The sequence below is a fragment of the Bos javanicus genome, chromosome 23 (assembly GCF_032452875.1).
Source record: "Bos javanicus breed banteng chromosome 23, ARS-OSU_banteng_1.0, whole genome shotgun sequence".
In the NCBI taxonomy this organism is placed as follows: domain Eukaryota; kingdom Metazoa; phylum Chordata; class Mammalia; order Artiodactyla; family Bovidae; genus Bos; species Bos javanicus.
Genome location: NC_083890.1, coordinates 24,629,150 through 24,647,342, shown reverse-complemented (window position 1 = coordinate 24,647,342; position 18,193 = coordinate 24,629,150). Strand labels below are relative to the sequence as shown.

The following is an 18,193-nucleotide window of genomic DNA, read 5'->3' as shown; positions in this document are numbered from 1 at the left end:
CTACAGCCAACATCAAGAAATACATTAAACATCATGACTCATGAAACAAACATTTCATGAAACAATACGAATCCGTATACCACCCCGTGATAGTTCCTGTTCCTTTCAGGTCAGGTCAGGTCAGTTGCTCAGTCGGGAATTACATTGAATCTGTAGATGGCTCTGGGTAGTATAAGCATGTTTAGTTCAGTTCAGTCGCTCAGTCATGTCTGACTCTTTGTGACCCCATGAATCGCAGCACGCCAGGCCTCCCTGTCCATCACCATCTCCTGGAGTTCACTCAGACTCATGTCCATCGAGTCAGTGATTCCATCCAGCCATCTCATCCTCTGTCGTGCCCTTCTTCTCCTGCCCCCAATCCCTCCCAGCATCAGAGTCTTTTCCAATGAGTCAACTCTTCGAATGAGGTGGCCAAAGTACTGGAGTTTCAGCTTTAGCATCATTCCTTCCAAAGAAATCCCAGGGCTGATCTCCTTCAGAATGGACTGGTTGGATCTCCTTGCAGTCCAAGGGACTCTCAAGAGTCTTCTCCAACACCACAGTTCAAAAGCATCAATTCTTCGGTGCTCAGCTTTCTTCACAGTCCAACTCTCACATCTATACATGACCACTGGAAAAACCATAGCCTTGACTAGATGGACCTTTGTTGGCAAAGTAATATCTCTGCTTTTGAATATGCTATCTAGGTTGGTCATAACTTTTTTTCCAAGGAGTAAGCGTCTTTTAATTTCGTGGCTGCAATCACCATCTGCAGTGATTTTGGAGCCCCCAAAAATAGTCTGACACTGTTTCCACTGTTTCCCCATCTATTTCCCATGAAGTGATGGGACCGGATGCCATGATCTTCGTTTTCTGAATGTTGAGTTTTAAGCCAACTTTTTCATTCTCCTCTTTCACTTTCATCAAGAGGGTTTTTAGTTCCTCCTCACTTTCTGCCATAAGGGTGGTGTCATCTGCATATCTGAGGTTATTGATATTTCTCCTGGCAATCTTGATTCCAGCTTGTGTTTCTTCCAGTCCAGCATTTCTCATGATGTACTCTGCATATAAGTTAAATAAACAGGGTGACAATATACAGCCTTGACGAACTCCTTTTCCTATTTGGAACCAGTCTGTTGTTCCATGTCCAGTTCTAACTGTTGCTTCCTGACCTGCATACAGATTTCTCAAGAGGCAGGTCGTGGTTGGTGCAAAAGTAATTGCTGTTTGGCATGGTTGAACGTCATCATTTGATGTCAGAATACATTCTTAAATAAATGTAGTTATGTTATACATCATTTTAATCCACATTTCTTGCTTTATTGCTTTTTGTTTTTCGCTAATGACTTATTACTTGCTGTTTATATTTATTTGATGTGTTTGAGCCTTGTTACAATGATTTAAATTCATGGTCTAAAACATTTGTAACTGCATTTGGTGCAGTTACATTTGCACCAACCTAATATCTAATTTTTTAAAATGCAGGTCTACTAAGGGGCCTAGAACTGCAGTTGAAAAACAGTGTCTACTTCTCTACCCGGCTAGGGGGAGGGGTGGTCTGGCAGCAGTACCACACCCCACATGGTGTCTCTCTGAGCAAATTCTATCGTCCTGCTCCTATTCATTCTGCTCCTGCATTATCAGGGTTCTTTCTCCAGAGAAATAGAACCAATAGGCTCTATACAGAGAGAGAAAAGGACTGATTATAAAGAACTGGTTCTTGTAACTGTGGAGCCTGACAAGCTCCAGTATCTATAGTCAGCAGTCTGGAGACTTGTTGAGAGCTGATGAGGAGGTCCTGTCTGAAGGCCAGCAGCCTCGAGACCAAGGAAGAGCCAACATCTCAGTCTGAGTCCCAAAGCAGGGAAAAGCTGATGTCACGGCAGGCTGGAGGAGTCCTTTCTTATCAGGGAAGGGTCAGCCTTTTTGTTCTCCTCAAGCCTTTAGTGAGGGGTGAGGGGTGAGGGGCTCCCATCCTAGAGGGGGCCATGTGCTTTCCTCCATCCACCAACTCGGATGGTAACCTCATTCAGAAACAGCCTCACAGACACACCCAGAAATGTCCAGGCACCCGTATTTAGTCAAGCTGACACAGAATTAACCATCACAACACCCCTGTCCCCTTCCCTAAATAAGGCACCAACCTTAGCTCCTATAAGATCCAATTTAATTTAGACTTCATTGGTAGTGAAATATAAGAACCAAAAGAGAAATGGAATTTCAAGATGTCTGTAAATGCCTCTATGAGGCGTACAGGTAGATGGAGGCCCAAAGTCAACATACTCTGCTGCGTTCTGTCCTCAGCAGGTCAGTTGGAGAAAGCACGGACGAAGTTATAGTAGTCGATCTTGTCTTCTCCGTGAGAGCACATTCTGATGAGCTGCAGGTGAGAGACAGGAGGCTGCTTTCAGCTCTGCAGCAGAGCCTCTTTAGTGACCGCCCCCCACACTTTAACAGCTCAACTGTTTATACCCTCAGCTGATCTGACATGATCTTGGGAGCCTTCCCCAATCTTACGCTTCATGAAAAGAAAGCTCAGATGGTGTAAATGGCCTGCCCAAGGTTTCAGGTCTAACATTTATAAGAATACTGTCATTTTCAAAGCAGTTTTGTTCTTATATTCAGTTACAAGACTATCCATCAGGGCTGCTGTTATCACAGCCTAAGAGAAAAATATAGTTATGTCACTGCTAACACCAGGTCTCCTGAAACTCACCTGTGAGTGGCAGTAAGTACACCGATCCACTGTGGTTAAAAGATGTGTGCAGACCCATCCCTCCCCCACCCCCTGATGCAGCGCCCATGTCAGGTCACAGGTGATACAAATGACGTAAAAATCAAAGGCTGGACATGCTATTGGCCTGAGGCTTGGGAAGCCAGATGGGAGTTTTGCTCACACGAGACTGCTGAAGGCCAGCAGTCTCGAGACCAAGGAAGAGCCGATATCTCAGTCTGAGTCCAAAAGCAGGGAAAAGCTGATGTTATCCTTCCACCTGCCTCCTCACTCCTTGCTAAGGTTCCTGTCTGACAAATTCTTGTCCCCAAGCTAGTCACACCAATCCCAAACAAAAGCTTTCCCCAAATGACTCTTAACTTCCCAGCATCCCATGTGCTGAAGTGTCCTTAAGAAGGACTACAGCACCACAATGCTCTTCATCAGTGAGAATGTCTTGTATCAGCCACTGTCATTGGCAACTGAGGGAGAAAGCCTGTCCTAACTTCTAGTCCTGACAGGCATCCTGAACCTGGTCAAAGGGATTTATAAATAGAAAGTGAAAGTGAAGTCACTCAGTCGTGTCTGACTCTTTGCGACCCCATGGACTATAGCCCACCAGGCTCCTCTGTCCTTGGGATTTTCCAGGCAATAGTACTGGAGTGGATTGCCATTTCCTTCTCCAGGGGATCTTCCCGACCCAGGGATTGACCCTGGGTCTCCCGCGTTGTAGACAGACGCTTTACCGTCTGAGCCACCAGGGAAGTCCTTTATAAAGAGAAAGAGGTATGAAATGCCCCCTCAGCTCCCTCATGGAAACTCTAAGAGGAGAATGTCCAGCTGGCCATGGACCTGGGTCAGTGGTCATGCCCTCTCCCATGCCAGCCCTACCAATGGACAAGCATAGGGGTCACCTTGAAGGGGTCAGAGGCTCCCCCATCCTGCCCAGTCCAGCTATTCCATCCGCCTTGGCGACCGCCCTCCTCCTGCACCCACATGGCTCACCGGCCGCTCTGCTGTCTGAACCCTGCCCACTTAAAGAGATGCCCTACAACAGCATTAGGAATGACCAACCAATGATAAGAGTCAAAGGCAAATGCCATAATCAGGACTGAACAGCAGATCTGATTCGAGCACCCCAAAGCTTCCCCAGTTAAAATACAAATGCAGCTGCCTTTGGGAGCGAGTGAGCAGTGCCCATCCTCTGCAATTAGCCCAGAAAAGTAATTCCTACTCACCTCCTTAATCAAGGAGTCATCAACTGGGAGTTGGTAAGAGCCACAGATTTTAAAGAACGTCTCCCTGTCCACGTATCCTGAAGCTTCCTTGTCATAGATCTGAAAGGCCTCGCGGATGTTGTCCCTGCACGGGCGATCTTTCAGTTGCTTCTGGATTGTGTCTATCAGGGCCTCCAGGTCCCGCACACCCGGGTCCTCTTCCACTTGCTGGCTGTGGAGAGAGGAAAGAAATGGCTGGACGTGGTGTTCATTCTCCAACCATCTTATCTCAGTGACCAAAGTTCTCACTTGGTGAAGCTGAGGAAGCCTCTAATGATACAGTTTTGATGCTCAGCTGATCAGTAACTGTTCATGTCTGTGGCTCAGCCTCCCTCGCTACCATCTGTCAAATACTTGCACCACAAAAAGCCAGACCTACCACCACTGCAGGCCTCCTCCAAGTCAGGCATCTGCGGGAGTCACATGATTGTCAGCATCTGTGTTACATCACCTAGAACTGAATGTTTTTAGAAACAGATGCCTAAAAGTAGTGTGATGAAGAAATCAAAGCAAAAGAGAAATAAAATATCTAGAAACAAACAAAAATAGATATACAGTTAACCCTTGAACAAAAGCAGGGTTCAGGGGCATCAGCCCTCCACACAGTCAAAAATCTGGGTATAACTTATAGTCAGCCCTCTGAATGTGTGGTGGTTCTGTATCCACAGATTCAACCCATTGAGGATTGTGTACAAGTGCAATACATATTCACTGAAAAAAAAATCTGCATATAAGTACACTCACACAGTTCCAACCTGTGTTGTTCAGTGGTCCCCTATACCACATACCAAAATTTATGGGATACAGCAAAAGCAGTTCTAAGAGGGAAGTTTACAGTAATAAAGAAAAAGGAGGAGTTCGTGGGCAGTCCAGTGGTTAGGACTAGGTGCTTTCACTGCTGTGGCCCAAGTTCAATCCCTGATGAAGGAACTAAGATCCCATGAGCCATGCAGTGCAGCCCAAAAGAAGAACGAAGAAAGATCTCAAACCACCTAAGTTTATACCTCAAGGAACTAGAAAAATAAAAATAAAAGCCCAGAGTTAGCAGAAGAAAGGAAAGATCAGAGCAGAAAGAAAGGAAAGAGATCCTGGAAAAATGATAGACAAGATCAATGAAACTAAGACCCTTTTTAAAAAAAAAAAAAAAGATAAAACTGACAAACTTTTTAACTTGACCAATTTTTTAAAAAAAGACTCAAAATCAGAAATGAGGGGAGACATTACAGCTAATACCACAGAAATACAAAGGATCAGAAGAGACTACTATGAACAATTTACTTATCAATGGGTTGGATAACCTGGAAGAAATGGATAAATTCCTAAAAACAAACAACCTACCAAGCCTGAATCACAAAGAAATAGAAAATCTAAACAGACTAATGATATGAAGATTAATCAGGAATCAAAAATCTCCCAACAAATTCCCAGGACCAGATGATTTCATGGTGAACTGTACCAAATATTTAAGGCAGAATTAATACCAATCCATTTCAAACTCCTCCAAAAAAAAATGAAGAGGAGGAAACACTCCCAAATGCATACAAGGCCAGCATACTTTGACATCAAATCCAAACAATGACACTACAAGAAAAGAAAATTACAGACCAATAACCCTTGGTGAACACAAATGCAAAAGTCCTCAACAAAATACCACCAAACTGAATTCAACAGCACATTAAAAAGATTGTACATCATGATCAAGTGGGATTTACCCTGACTAGGCAAGTATGGTTCAACATATAGAAATCAATACACACTGAGAATGAAGAATATATACATACATAAATACACTCATACCTAAATATGATCATCTCAATACATACAGAAAAAGCATTTGACAAAACTCAACATCCTTTCATGATGAAAATTCAAATAAATTAGGTAGAGAAGGAATGTATCTCAACGTTATAATGGCCACACATGAGAATCCCCCAGCTAATAACATACCTTGTAGTGAACAAGACGATGATGCCCATTCTATAAGATCAGGAACAAGACAAAGGTATGCACTCTTGCCACTTCTACTCAACAGAGACCTGTGTGCCCACTCGGTTGTGGCTGACTCTTTGTGACCCTTTGGACTGTAGCCCACTAGGCTCCTCTCTCCATGGGGTTTTTCAGGCAAGGATACTGGAGTAGGTTGCCATTTCCTCCTCCAGGGGATCTTTCTGACCCAGGGACTGAACCAGAGTCTTGTGTCTCCTGCCTTGCAGGCAGATTCTTAACCGCTGAGCCATTGGGAAAGCCCTACAGAGACCTAGCCAGAGAAACTAGGGAAGAAAAATAAATGAAAGGCATCCAAAGAGAAAAGGAAGAAGTACAACTGTTTCAGTTTACAGATGACAGGATCTTATATATTAGTCTTTCAGTTCAGTTCAGTTGCTCAGTCGTGTCCAACTCTTTGGGACCCCATGAACCACAGCACGCCAGGCCTCCCTGTTCATCACCAACTCCCGGAATTTACTCAAACTCATGTCCATTGAGTCAGTGATGCCATCCAACCATCTCATTCTCTGTCATTCTCTTCTCCTCCCATTTTCAATCTTTCCCAGCATCAGGTCTTTTCAAATGAGTCAGCTCTTCGAATCAGGTTGCCAAAGTACTGGAGTTTCAGCTTCAGCATCAGTCCTTCCAATGAACATTCAGGACTGATTTCCTTTAGGATGGACTGGTTGGATCTCCTTATAGTCCAAAGGACTCTCAAGAGTCTTCTCCAACACCACAGTTGAAAAGCATCGATTCTTTGGTGCTCAGCTTTCTTATAGTCCAACTCTCACATCCATACATGACCACAGGAAAAACCATAGTCTTGACTATATGATGTTCTTTGTTGACAAAGAAATGTCTCTTCTTTTTAATATGCTATCTAGGTTGGTCATAACTTTCCTTCCAAGGAGTAAGCATCTTTTAATTTCATGGCTGCAGTCACCATCTCCAGTGATTTTGGAGGCCAAAAAGATAAAGTCTGTCACTGTTTCCACTGTTTCCCCATCTATTTGCCATGAAGTGATGGGACCAGATGCCATGATCTTCGTTTTCTGAATGTTGAGCTTTAAGCCAACTTTTTCACTCTCCTCTTTGACTTTCATCAAGAGGCTTTTTAGTTCCTCTTCACTTTCTGCCGTAAGGGTGGTGTCATCTGCATATCTGAGGTTATTGATGTCTCCCAGCAATCTTGATTCCAGCTTGTGTTTCATCCAGCTCAGCATTTCTCATGATGTACTCTTCATATAAATTAAATAATCAGGGTGAAAATATACAGCCTTGACATACTCCTTTCCCGATCTGGAACCAGTCTGTTGTTCCATCAGCAAAAACAAGATCTGGAGCTGACTGTGGCTCAGATCATCAGCTCCTTATTGCAAAATTCAGACTCAAATTGAAGAAAGCAAGGAAAACCACTAGCCCAGTTAGGTATGGCCTAAATCAGATCTAATAGATTCAAGGAATTAGATGTGGTAGACAGAGTACCTAAAGAACTATGGACGGAGGTTCATTACACTATACAGGAGGTGGTGACCAAAACCATCCCCAAGAAAAAGAAATGCAAGAAGGTAAAGGGGTTGTCTGAGGAGGCCTTACAAATATCTGAGAAGAGAAGAGAAGCAAAAACAAAGGAGAAAGGGAAAGATATACCCAACTGAATGCAGAGTTCCAGAGAATAGCAAATGGAGATAAGAAAGCCTTCTTAAGTGAACAATGCAAAGTAGAGGAAAATAATAAAATGGGAAAGACTAAGAAAATTAGAAGATACTAAGGGAACATTTCATGCAAAGATGGGCACAATAAAGCAGAGAAATGGTATGGACCTAACAGAAGCAGAAGAGATTAAGAGGTGGCAAGAATACACAGAAGAACTGTACAAAAAAGGTCTTAATGACCCGGATAACCACAATAGTATGATCACTCATCTAGAGTCAGATATACTGGAGTGTGAAGTCAAGTGGGCCTTAGAAAGCATTACTATGAACAAAGCTAGTGGAGGTGATGGAATTCCAGCTAAGCTATTTCAAATCCTAAAAGATAATGTGGTTAAAGTGCTGCACTCAATATGCCAGCAAATTTGGAAAACTCAGCAGTGGCCACAGGACTGGAAAAGGTCCGTTTTCATTCCAATCCCAAAGAAAGGCAATGCCAAAGAATGCTCAAACTACCGCACAACTGCACTCATGCAACTTTCACATGCCAGCAAAATTATGCTCAAAATCCTTCGAGCTAGGCTTCAGCAGTACATGAACCAAGGATTTCCAGATGTTCAAGTTGGATTTAGAAAAGGTGGAGAAATCAGAGATCAGCTTGCCAACATCCTCTGGGTCATAGAAAAAGCAAGGGAACTCAAAAAAAACCATTCACTTCTGCTTCATTGACCACAGCCTCTGACTGTGTGGATCACAACAAACTGGAAAATTCTTAAAAGAGATGGGAACACCAGACCACCTTACCTGCCTCCTGAGAAACCTGTATGCAGGTCAAGAAGCAACAGTTAGAACCAGACATAATACAAAAGACTGGTTCAAAATTGGGTAAGTACATCAGGGCTGAATACTGTCATCTTGATTATTTAGCTTCTATGCAGACTACATCATGCAAAATGCTGGGCTGGATGGAGCACAAGCTGGAATCAAGATTGCTGAGAGAAATATCAACAACCTCAGATATGCAGATACCACTCTAATGGCAGAAAGTGAAAAGGAACTAAAGAGCCTCTTGATGAAGGTGAAAGAGGAGAGTGAAAAAGGTGGCTTAAAGCTCAACATTAAAAAAAACTAAGGTCACGGCATCCGTTCATCACTTCATGGCACATAGATGTGGAAAAAGTGGAAACGAAGACAGATTTTATTTTCTTTGGCTCCAAAATCACTGGAGATGGTGACTGCAGCCACGAAATTAGAAGACACTTGCTCCTTGGAAGAAAAACTATGACAAACCTAGACAGTGTATTAAAAAAGAGACTTCATTTTACCAACAAAGTCCATACAGTCAAAGCTATGGTTTTTCCAGAAGTCATGTATGCATGTGAGAGTTGGGCCATAAAGAAGGCTGAATACTGAAGAACTGAGGCTTTTGAACTGTGGTGCTGGAGAAGACTCCTGAGAGTCCCTTGCACTGCAAGGAGATCAAACCAGTCAGTCCTAAAGGAAATCAACCCTGAATATTCATCGGAAGGACTGATGCTGAAGCTGAAGCTCCAATACTTTGGCCCCAATACAAAGAGCTGACTCTTTGGAAAAGACCCTAATGCTGGCAAAGACTGAGGGCAAGAGAAGGGGTAACAGAGGATAAGATGGTTGGATGGCATCACTGTCTCAACAGACATGAGTTTGAACAAACTCAGGGAGATAGTGAAGGACAGGGAAGCCTGGTGTGCTGCAGTTCATGGGGTCACAAAGAGTCAGACACCACTTAGGAACTAAACAACATGAAATGCACTAACAATTAACTACTGAAAGAAAAATTAAAACAATCTCATTTATAATAGCATTTAAAAAACTAGAATAAATTTAACCAAAGTGAAAGATCTATACACTGAAAACTATAAGACATTGATGAAAGAAACTGAAGACGACAAACAGATGGAAAGTATTTCATACTCCTGAATTAGAGTAATTAACACTGTTAACATGATTATAGTCCCATCACTTCATGGGAAATAGATGGGGAAACAGTGGAAACAGTGTCAGACTTTATTTTGGGGGGCTCCAAAATCACTGCAGATGGTGATTACAGCCATGAAATTAAAAGACGCTTACTCCTTGGAAGGAAAGTTATGACCAACCTAGATAGCATATTCAAAAGCAGAGACATTATTTTGCCAACAAAGGTCCGTCTAGTCAAGGCTATGGTTTTTCCAGTAGTCATGTATGGATGTGGGAGTTGGACTATAAAGAAAGCTGAGCACCGAAGAATCGATGCTTTTGAACTGTGGTGTTGGAGAAGACTCTTGAGAGTCCCTTGGACTGCAAGGAGATCCAACCAGTCAATTGTAAAGGACATCAGTCCTGAGTGTTCTTTGGAAGGAATGATGCTGAAGCTGAAATTCCAATACTCTGGCTACCTCATGTGAAGAGTTGACTCACTGGAAAAGACTCTGATGCTGGGAGGGATTGGGGGCAGGAGGAGAAGGGGACGACAGAGGATGAGATGGCTGGATGGCATCACTGACTCAATGGACATGGGTTTGAGTGGGCTCTGGGAGATAGTGAAGGACAGGGAGGCCTGGCGTGCTGCAGTTCATGGGGTCGCAACGAGTCGGACACAACTGAGTGACTGAACTGAAGCTCCGGCAGACGGTAAAGGGCAGGGGAGCCTGGCGTGTGCGGTCCATGGGGTCACCAAGAGTTGGACACGACTGAGTGACTGAACAACAAACAATGTGAAATGATGAATGTGTTAACTAACTAGGTTGTGGTAATCACATCACAATGCACATGTATATCAAATCATCACATTGTACACTTAACACAGTTCTGTCAATGACACTTCAATACAACGGGCAGAGGAGAAGTAGTATGATGAATTTGGAGTCAAGTGCCAGCATGACTTTGTGTGATAATTCGCGGCCTGGTAACTCGGTGCAATGGGTTAAAGAAGAGAATGGTGGCGGGCAGATGAGTCAGAAGGCACTGTGGTAAAAATCAGTGTACATTATCTGCAGATCAAAAGGCTGAGCGCTGGACCAGGGGGGCTGGCCCAAAGGCCAAAGCCAGTGGGCGGCCTGTGTTTCTAAATAGAGTTTAAGTGAAACCCAGTCACACCTATTCGTTTACACACTGTGCACGGCTGCTTTCAGCCCACAAAGGCAGAGCTGAGTAGTTTACAACAGAGATGCTGGTGTGGCTTACACACCTGAATTATTTACTCCTCTTTCCAAAAGCGTCTGCCAACCGCTGCCCTAGACAACGAGCTCCTATTCTCTCATCTGGCTGCCTTGAGTGTTTATTAAGGTCCGGCATGTGGTGCAAGCTCCAATATCACTGAATTAATGAATAAATGACAAGAGACCGTTAGATCTGAAAACAATCGGTGACCTCAAGAAACAACTTCTGGAGAGTATTTGGATACCAGCACAGTCAGAAAGGAGGCGGTGACAGACACAAAAGAATTTAGAGAAATGGGAGCTACTTAGCTGTGACAAGAAGGTAAAGAGCTCAGTAAAGAAACGTTCCAAGGCAAAGAGTAGGAAAATGGAAGCCACTCACACTGGATCTACTTGAGACCAACTGCAGAGTGAATATGGACGGCTTCCCTGGTGGCTCAGTGGTAAAGAATCCACCTGCCAGTACAGGGACCTAAGCCTGAATAGAATTTCAGATGAAGTCAATACTCCAATCACGTGGGCACTGTTTTGATTTTATGGCTCAGAGAAAGAAGATGGCTAACTTCAAATTTCATCATCCAGTAGCCAACACCTCTTGCCTGGGAAATCCCATGGACAGAGGAGCCTGGTAGGCTGCAGTCCATGGGGTCTCGAAGAGTCAGACACGACTGAGCGACTTCACTTTCACTTTTCACTTTCATGCACTGGAGAAGGAAATGGCAACCCACTCCAGTATTTTTGCCTGGAGAATCCCAGGGATGGGAGCCTGGTGGGCTGCCATCTATGGGGTCGCATAGAGTCGGACACGATTGACGTGACTTAGCAGCAGCAGCAGGAGCCAACACTGGACGTAAAAAGTTCTTGGGCATGACAAGTACTCAGGATCCCTTTTCATTATTCTTTCCAATGATCAACTACAGGGTTTGTGTTTCCTTAGAGCGGGATTCTTTACCAGATGGGTGAGTCAGGAGCCAAGAGAAGTAAGGCTGTAAAATACGGAGGGCAAGACCCCTGGGTTCATAGCACCTTTGAGCGTTTTCTCTCATTTATCCCTAACTCATCACAAGAGAAGAGAACGAAAGTGAGGGTCAGAATGAGGATAGCCATGGATCTATTAACCCAGAACTTAAATTTATTTTTATTCGTATCTTACTCTAAGTGTCCTAATACTATCTTTTCCTCATTACTAAATAAAGGGGGAGAAAACAGCCCACCTGTAGTATGCCAAAGCAAGAAGCTTTCCAGTGTTCCTGGTATTTGCAGAGACATGGGGAAATTACAGAAAAAAGCTTTTGAGAAGTACTCAAGTTAAATGTGTGCCATGAATCTCAACCTGGCCCTTCCTGGTGCCCAGCCACCAAACTATGGCCCTCATGCCATCTGCCTCCCACTCTCCTAGACGGCTGCCATGTTTCACCAGCCAAAGAAACTTATTTTCCTTCATATTTTTCACATCTCTGAATCAGGATGCATTTTAAAATTGATGGTGAGTCTCAATTACAACTGACAGTCTTTCTTTCTTAGCAGCAGGTAAAATGATGGTATGTATTTATTTTCACTTTATTTTTATATTCATTTTATTTATTTGTAGAGTCAACAGAACATTTCCCAACTTCTCCTCCCGGAACCTCCAACGTCTCCACAACTGCATTCTTCCTGCTGCACTGCTATAGTGAAAACAGCGAAACAATGAGAAGGACCCCTCAACCACGTGTTGACCCCTCAACCAACCCGCCAGCACCTGCACCCACACACCCTGCCTTCCTGCCTGGCACACACATTATGGTTTCAGAGAGTAATCCAGAGACCCTGGGAGCTTCTCGAGACCCTCATGGAAGTCTGTGAGGTCAGAGCTGCTCTCTGACCTCTGAATGTGAACATTCCTAAATGTGAACATTGGTGAACCACTGCCCGAGATGGATGACCAATGCTTCCGTCCAAAGCCAGTTCCTCCCCCTGGGTCCTGAACACCCCACTGTCTCTCACAGACACCAGAAATCTCCCCTCTCTCACAGATTTAGCAATGCTTCCTTCCCTACAGAATTATTCCCATTTACATACAAACTTGCTGCCCTTTATTCTTACAAACAAAACAAAAAGCCCTCTATTCCATTTCCTCTGCCAGCTACTCCCCATCTCCCTATTCCCCTTTGCACCAACTTCCTCAACTTCCTCTCCTCCCATCTCTTAAGCCCACCCCCGCCCCATTCCAGTGGAAGTCCTCACTGAGGTCCCCAGTACCCCCTCAGTTCAGTTCAGTTCAGTCACTCAGTCGTGTCCGACTCTTTGCGACCCCATGAATCACAGCACGCCAGGCCTCCCTGTCCATCACCAACTCCCGGAGTTCACTCAGACTCACGTTGATCGAGTCGGTGATGCCATCCAGCCATCTCATCCTCGTCGTCCCCTTCTCCTCCTGCCCCCAATCCCTCCCAGCATCAGAGTCTTTTCCAATGAGTCAACTCTTCACATGAGGTGGCCAAAGTACTGGAGTTTCAGCTTTAGCATCAGTCCTTCCAAAGAACACCCAGGACTGATCTTTAGAATGGACTGGTTGGATCTCCTTGCAGTCCAAGGGACTCTCAAGAGTCTTCTCCAACACCACAGTTCAAAAGCATCAGTTCTTCCGCGCTCAGCGTTCTTCACAGTCCGACTCTCACATCCATACATGACCACTGGAAAAATCATAGCCTCGACTAGACGGACCTTTGTTTTTGGCAAAGTAATGTCTCTGCTTTTGAATATGCTATCTAGGTTGGTCATAACTTTCCTTCCAAGGAGTAAGCGTCTTTTAATTTCATGGCTGCAATCACCATCTGCAGTGATTTTGGAGCCCAAAAAAATAGAGTATGACACTGTTTCCACTGTTTCCCCATCTATTTCCTATAAAGTGATAGGACTAGATGCCATGATCTAGGTTTTCTGAATGTTGAGCCTTAAGCCAACTTTTTCACCTTCCTCTTTCACTTTCATCAAGAGGCTTTTGAGTTCCTCTTCACTTTCTGCCATAAGGGTGGTGTCATCTGCATATCTGAGGTTATTGGTATTTCTCCCGGCAATCTTGATTCCAGCTTGTGCTTCTTCCAGTACCCCCTACTTGTTGCTAAGTCCTCACCTAAGACAGCGAATCACTGTCTTCGTTGATGTGCAGACAATTACGACTTCACATGGCTCAGATATGCATGAACTTCAGTTACCACAGTTCACTGGTTAAATAACCCAGTCCTTCAACAACATGGTTTGACTTTCAGTTACCACAGTTCATTAACTGTGAATTACTGCCTAAAGTGAAAACTCACTGTCAGATTTCTAGCCCACAAGTCACTGTATAAATAGCAGATGTGTGTCATAATCAATGACAAGCATATCCTCTCTTCGAAATCTGTCAGTAACTAGTAACCAGGCATGTGTTTTTGAAGCCACATACAGATAGCAAAGCATGTAGCTGCGTTGCCTCCTTTTCTCTAAAGGATAAACTCAAGTGACAGTTTGCAAAAATGGACGATGAAAGAGAGAACTCTGACAGCAAAGATGAGAGTGCAGCAAAAAAACCAAAAGCGATAGAGCTAGAAAGGAGAATTCAGGTCCAACACAGCGGAGTTAGAGAAGAACCAGCTGACTGGGAACGCGGACACCGCTGCCGTTTGAGAGACTCGACATGCAGCCAGAGGACCCCAGCAAAGGCCGGCGCACTGACCCAAAAGGAGGAAATGATCGGGACAAAAAGGATCACGATATCCCCGATGCCAGCAAGACGTGAAGCCAAAGTCACTCAGTCGTGTCCGACTCTCTGTGACCCCATGGACTGCAGCCTGCCAGGCTTCTCTGTCCATAGAATTCTCCAGGGAAGAACACTGGAGTGGGATGCTGTTCCCTCCTCCAGGGGATCTTCCCAACCCAGGGATCGAACCCAGGTCTCCCACGTGCTGCCGGGTTCTTTACCATCTGAGCCACCTGGGAAGCTCAAAAACTTCACATTAAAAGGACTCTGAGATATTTCACTGTCATTAAAGGAACTCTAGGATATAATCACAACACTAAAAGCGAAAATAAGAAAACATTGGAAGTTGATTCAAACTTGGAAAGGAATCTGATGATTTGTGGAGGCACAGAAAAGATACTCGCATTGTGTGAGAACAGGAAGGCAAGCACTGTCCCAACTACTCTTAATTGTTTTTTTACAAGAAAATGAAACATTTTTAATCCTCAGCATTGGCAATGTCTTAAAATTACAGTGGACTAAATAAAAATCAAGTTTACTATTTTTTAATCTCTCTATACATTTGTAACCATCAGAGTTTTTCATGTTTTGACAAAAAGTTTTTGAAGTTGCAGAACAAAAGTGAATTTTCCCATTGGCACAAAGATTGTCTGTGTGGTCACATTTATAATGCCACTATAAACTTCTGGGCAAAAGGGGACACCTGGACCCTCCCCCTGGATTCCAGGACACACCTGCCTAGCTTTCTTCCAGCCTCACTAGCTGTTCTCCGGTTTCTCTTCGCAACTCTTACTGCTGGAGGACTCCAGAGTGCAATCCTTGGAGCTATTCTTTCTTCTGTCTATAACGACTACCTTAGAGATTTCACCCAGTCTCGTGGCTTAAAATATCATTTATATGCCCACAACTCCCACAGCATAGGCCTCTCACCTGAACTCCAGATTTATATGTCCAACCACCTGCTTGATCACTCTACTTGAATATCTAAAGGTATCTTAAACCCTAGTATGTCCAAAACTGAAACATCCCCACCACCCCACCACCTCCAAAAAACCCTCCTCTACCTACAATATACGTCTCCATCCCAGTTGGTGGCAACTCCTCCTTTCCAACTGCTCAGGTCAGAAACATTCATCCTCCGTACCGCCTCCTCCTCTCATCTCCCCTATAGCCACTGTCTTAATCATTGTTGTTTAGTCACTAAGTCATGTCTGACTCTTTTGAGTCCCAAAACAGACTGCAGCCCACCAGGCTCCTCTGTCCATGAGATTTTCCAGGCATTAATACTGGAGTGGGTTGCCTTTTCCTTCTCCAGGGGATCTTCCCAACCCAGAAACTGAACCGGTGTCTCCTGCATTGGTAGACAAGATTCTTTACCACTGAGGCACCAAGGAAACCCAAGTTATTATATTAAACCCAGGTAACCTGTGTAGACCACCTGCCAAGCAGGAAACATGGGTTCCATCTCTGGGTCAGGAAGATCCCCTGTAGAAGGAAATGGCAACCCACTCCAGTATTCTTGCCTGGGAAATCCCACAGACAGAGGAGCCTGGCGGGCTATAGTTCATGGGGTCATAAAAGAGTAGGACACGACTTAGTAACTAAACAACCACCACCACCTGTGTATAAGAATTTCCATTGGTGAGGGAAATTTGAAAAGCTAAAATGTGATTACCCATTCATTTTGTTAAGAACTGTTTCCTGAATATCTCACTGTGCCAAATTCAAAATGGATCTCAGATGGTCAGACATACCCATCCAATTCTGGTGCGGGAGCCTCTTGCTTTCGAATGTGGTTCTGAATCGACAGGAGTGCTTCTGGTGAATACTGGGCAGCGTTGCTCTCCATGTATTTTAAAACATAGTCGTCTGTGTCAAGGATGACGAACCGGTGGCCAAACACTGGGGAGAAGGTAGAAATACATTAGCTTGGTTATGTTTTTATCAGGCAACCAAGAGTAAAACTTCACAGACATGTATTTGTGAGCTAGACTAATGAACCTTACATAGCTCTCCAAACTAATGTGTACTAGTTTGCTCAGCGCTTAGGGAGCTCCAAGTCTCCATCTACAGCCAACAAATGCAACCAATTTACAGTTTAATTGATAAAGGAGGACATTATGACACTGAACCACATGTACTTCTGGACTGCAGACTAATGCCTCCTACAAGTGTTCACTCAGTTAAATCCCCAACAAAGCCAGTAGGAAAGCCTGAACTCTGCTGAGACCTACCCTCAATCACAGCACCAATGAAGAAGTCACTGGGGCCATAGTAGACAGGGTTTTCCACCGAGGAACCTGGTTTGACAACTTTAGTTCTGCCGAGATACTTGCCCCCAATGATACCAGAATTTCGAACAGGAGGCTCAAAGATACTGATCATGTCAGTGGCTAGAAAATAAGACAAGACAAACCGGCGGCCCTTGTCTTCTGGGAAGGGGGATTCCTGGAAAGGTGAAGAAAAGAGGACATTATGAAGATACACGATCTGTGCAGATGCCGCCAACTAAAACACCTACAGGGACTAGGGTACAATATAAACCTAACATATGGAATATAATATGAATGAACAGTATGGGGTGACTCTGGAGGCCTGGACAGGGTACACCTCACCTAAGGGAAGCTGCCCCAACTCACACCAGTTGACTGCTGCCTGTGGGAATGAATGCAGGCCCAATGTTGTTAGATCTTCCAGTTTTTCATGAGAAGATAGAAATATGGATTACTATATTAAATCCCTGACTTTAACATGTTGACTTCAACTCTTTAAAAGCACCAGGCAGGCCAGAGATAACATATGGGCTATATTCTATCCAAAGGTGGCTAGTCTGAAACCTCTTAGCTGACATTATGTTCAGCTTCAAGGACACTAAAGTAATTACGCAAAGTCTATGGCTTTACACAAATCCATTTCTATACATAATTTTAAAAAGAAAATTTTAAAGGGGAGGAAAATATATGAAGATCCTTTTCTGTGCGTATCAAGGAGTCCATGATGTCAAAACGTCTTTTTATTGGTGACGCTGACCTTGATCACCTGGTTAAGAAGATGCCTGGTAGGTTTCTCTCCTAGGAAGTCACCATCTTTCCCTTTGCAGTTAATAAATATCTTGAGGGAGATACTTGCAAACTATGGAGATCTTGTCTACTTGCAAACTATGAAAATCGTGTTTTTCCCCAAAGATTTTCCCACTAATTTTAGCATCTGTTGATGGATCTGGTCAGCAACAAATTTACTGTGGGGTGTGCATAATGCTAATTTTCTACTTCACTCTTCTCTTCCAGGCTTGTTCATTGAAATTCTACTATATGATAATCTCTAGGTCAATCCATGTTGCTGCAAATTATTCCATAGTTTTCTTATGGCTGAGTAATATTCCATTACACACACACACACACACACCCCCTTCCACACAGCTTCTTTATATCCATTCCTCTGGTGATTGACATTTAGGCTGCTTCCATGTCTTGGTTATTTTAAACAGTACTTCTGTGAATACTGGGGTGCATGTATCTTTTCAACTTGAGAGTTTTCATTAGGTTGAGTTCCAGTTCTGCCTCTGTCTAAGCAGTAAGACCTGGGACACACCAATTAACCTCTGTGATTCTTATATTTCAAAACATAAAATGAGTAAAACATTATATTGCCTGACTCATGGACAGTGTATGTGTAAATAAATTCAT

General features: G+C 43.8%; 1 protein-coding gene across 2 annotated transcripts in view; it reads right to left on the bottom strand.

The window, feature by feature from the left end:
• Nucleotides 1-2,129: 2,129 nt before the first annotated feature.
• Nucleotides 2,130-18,193, bottom strand: part of EFHC1 (EF-hand domain containing 1) — a 40,258-nt gene continuing 24,194 nt past the window's right edge. For both annotated transcript variants that reach the window (XM_061398420.1, XM_061398421.1), the window contains 4 exons: nucleotides 16,742-16,955; nucleotides 16,262-16,409; nucleotides 3,931-4,141; nucleotides 2,130-2,359 (listed from right to left, as the gene is read on the bottom strand). In XM_061398420.1, coding sequence (XP_061254404.1) covers nucleotides 2,288-2,359; nucleotides 3,931-4,141; nucleotides 16,262-16,409; nucleotides 16,742-16,955 — 645 coding nt within the window. In that variant the 3' untranslated portion in view covers nucleotides 2,130-2,287. The remainder of the gene's footprint in view (nucleotides 2,360-3,930; nucleotides 4,142-16,261; nucleotides 16,410-16,741; nucleotides 16,956-18,193) is intronic.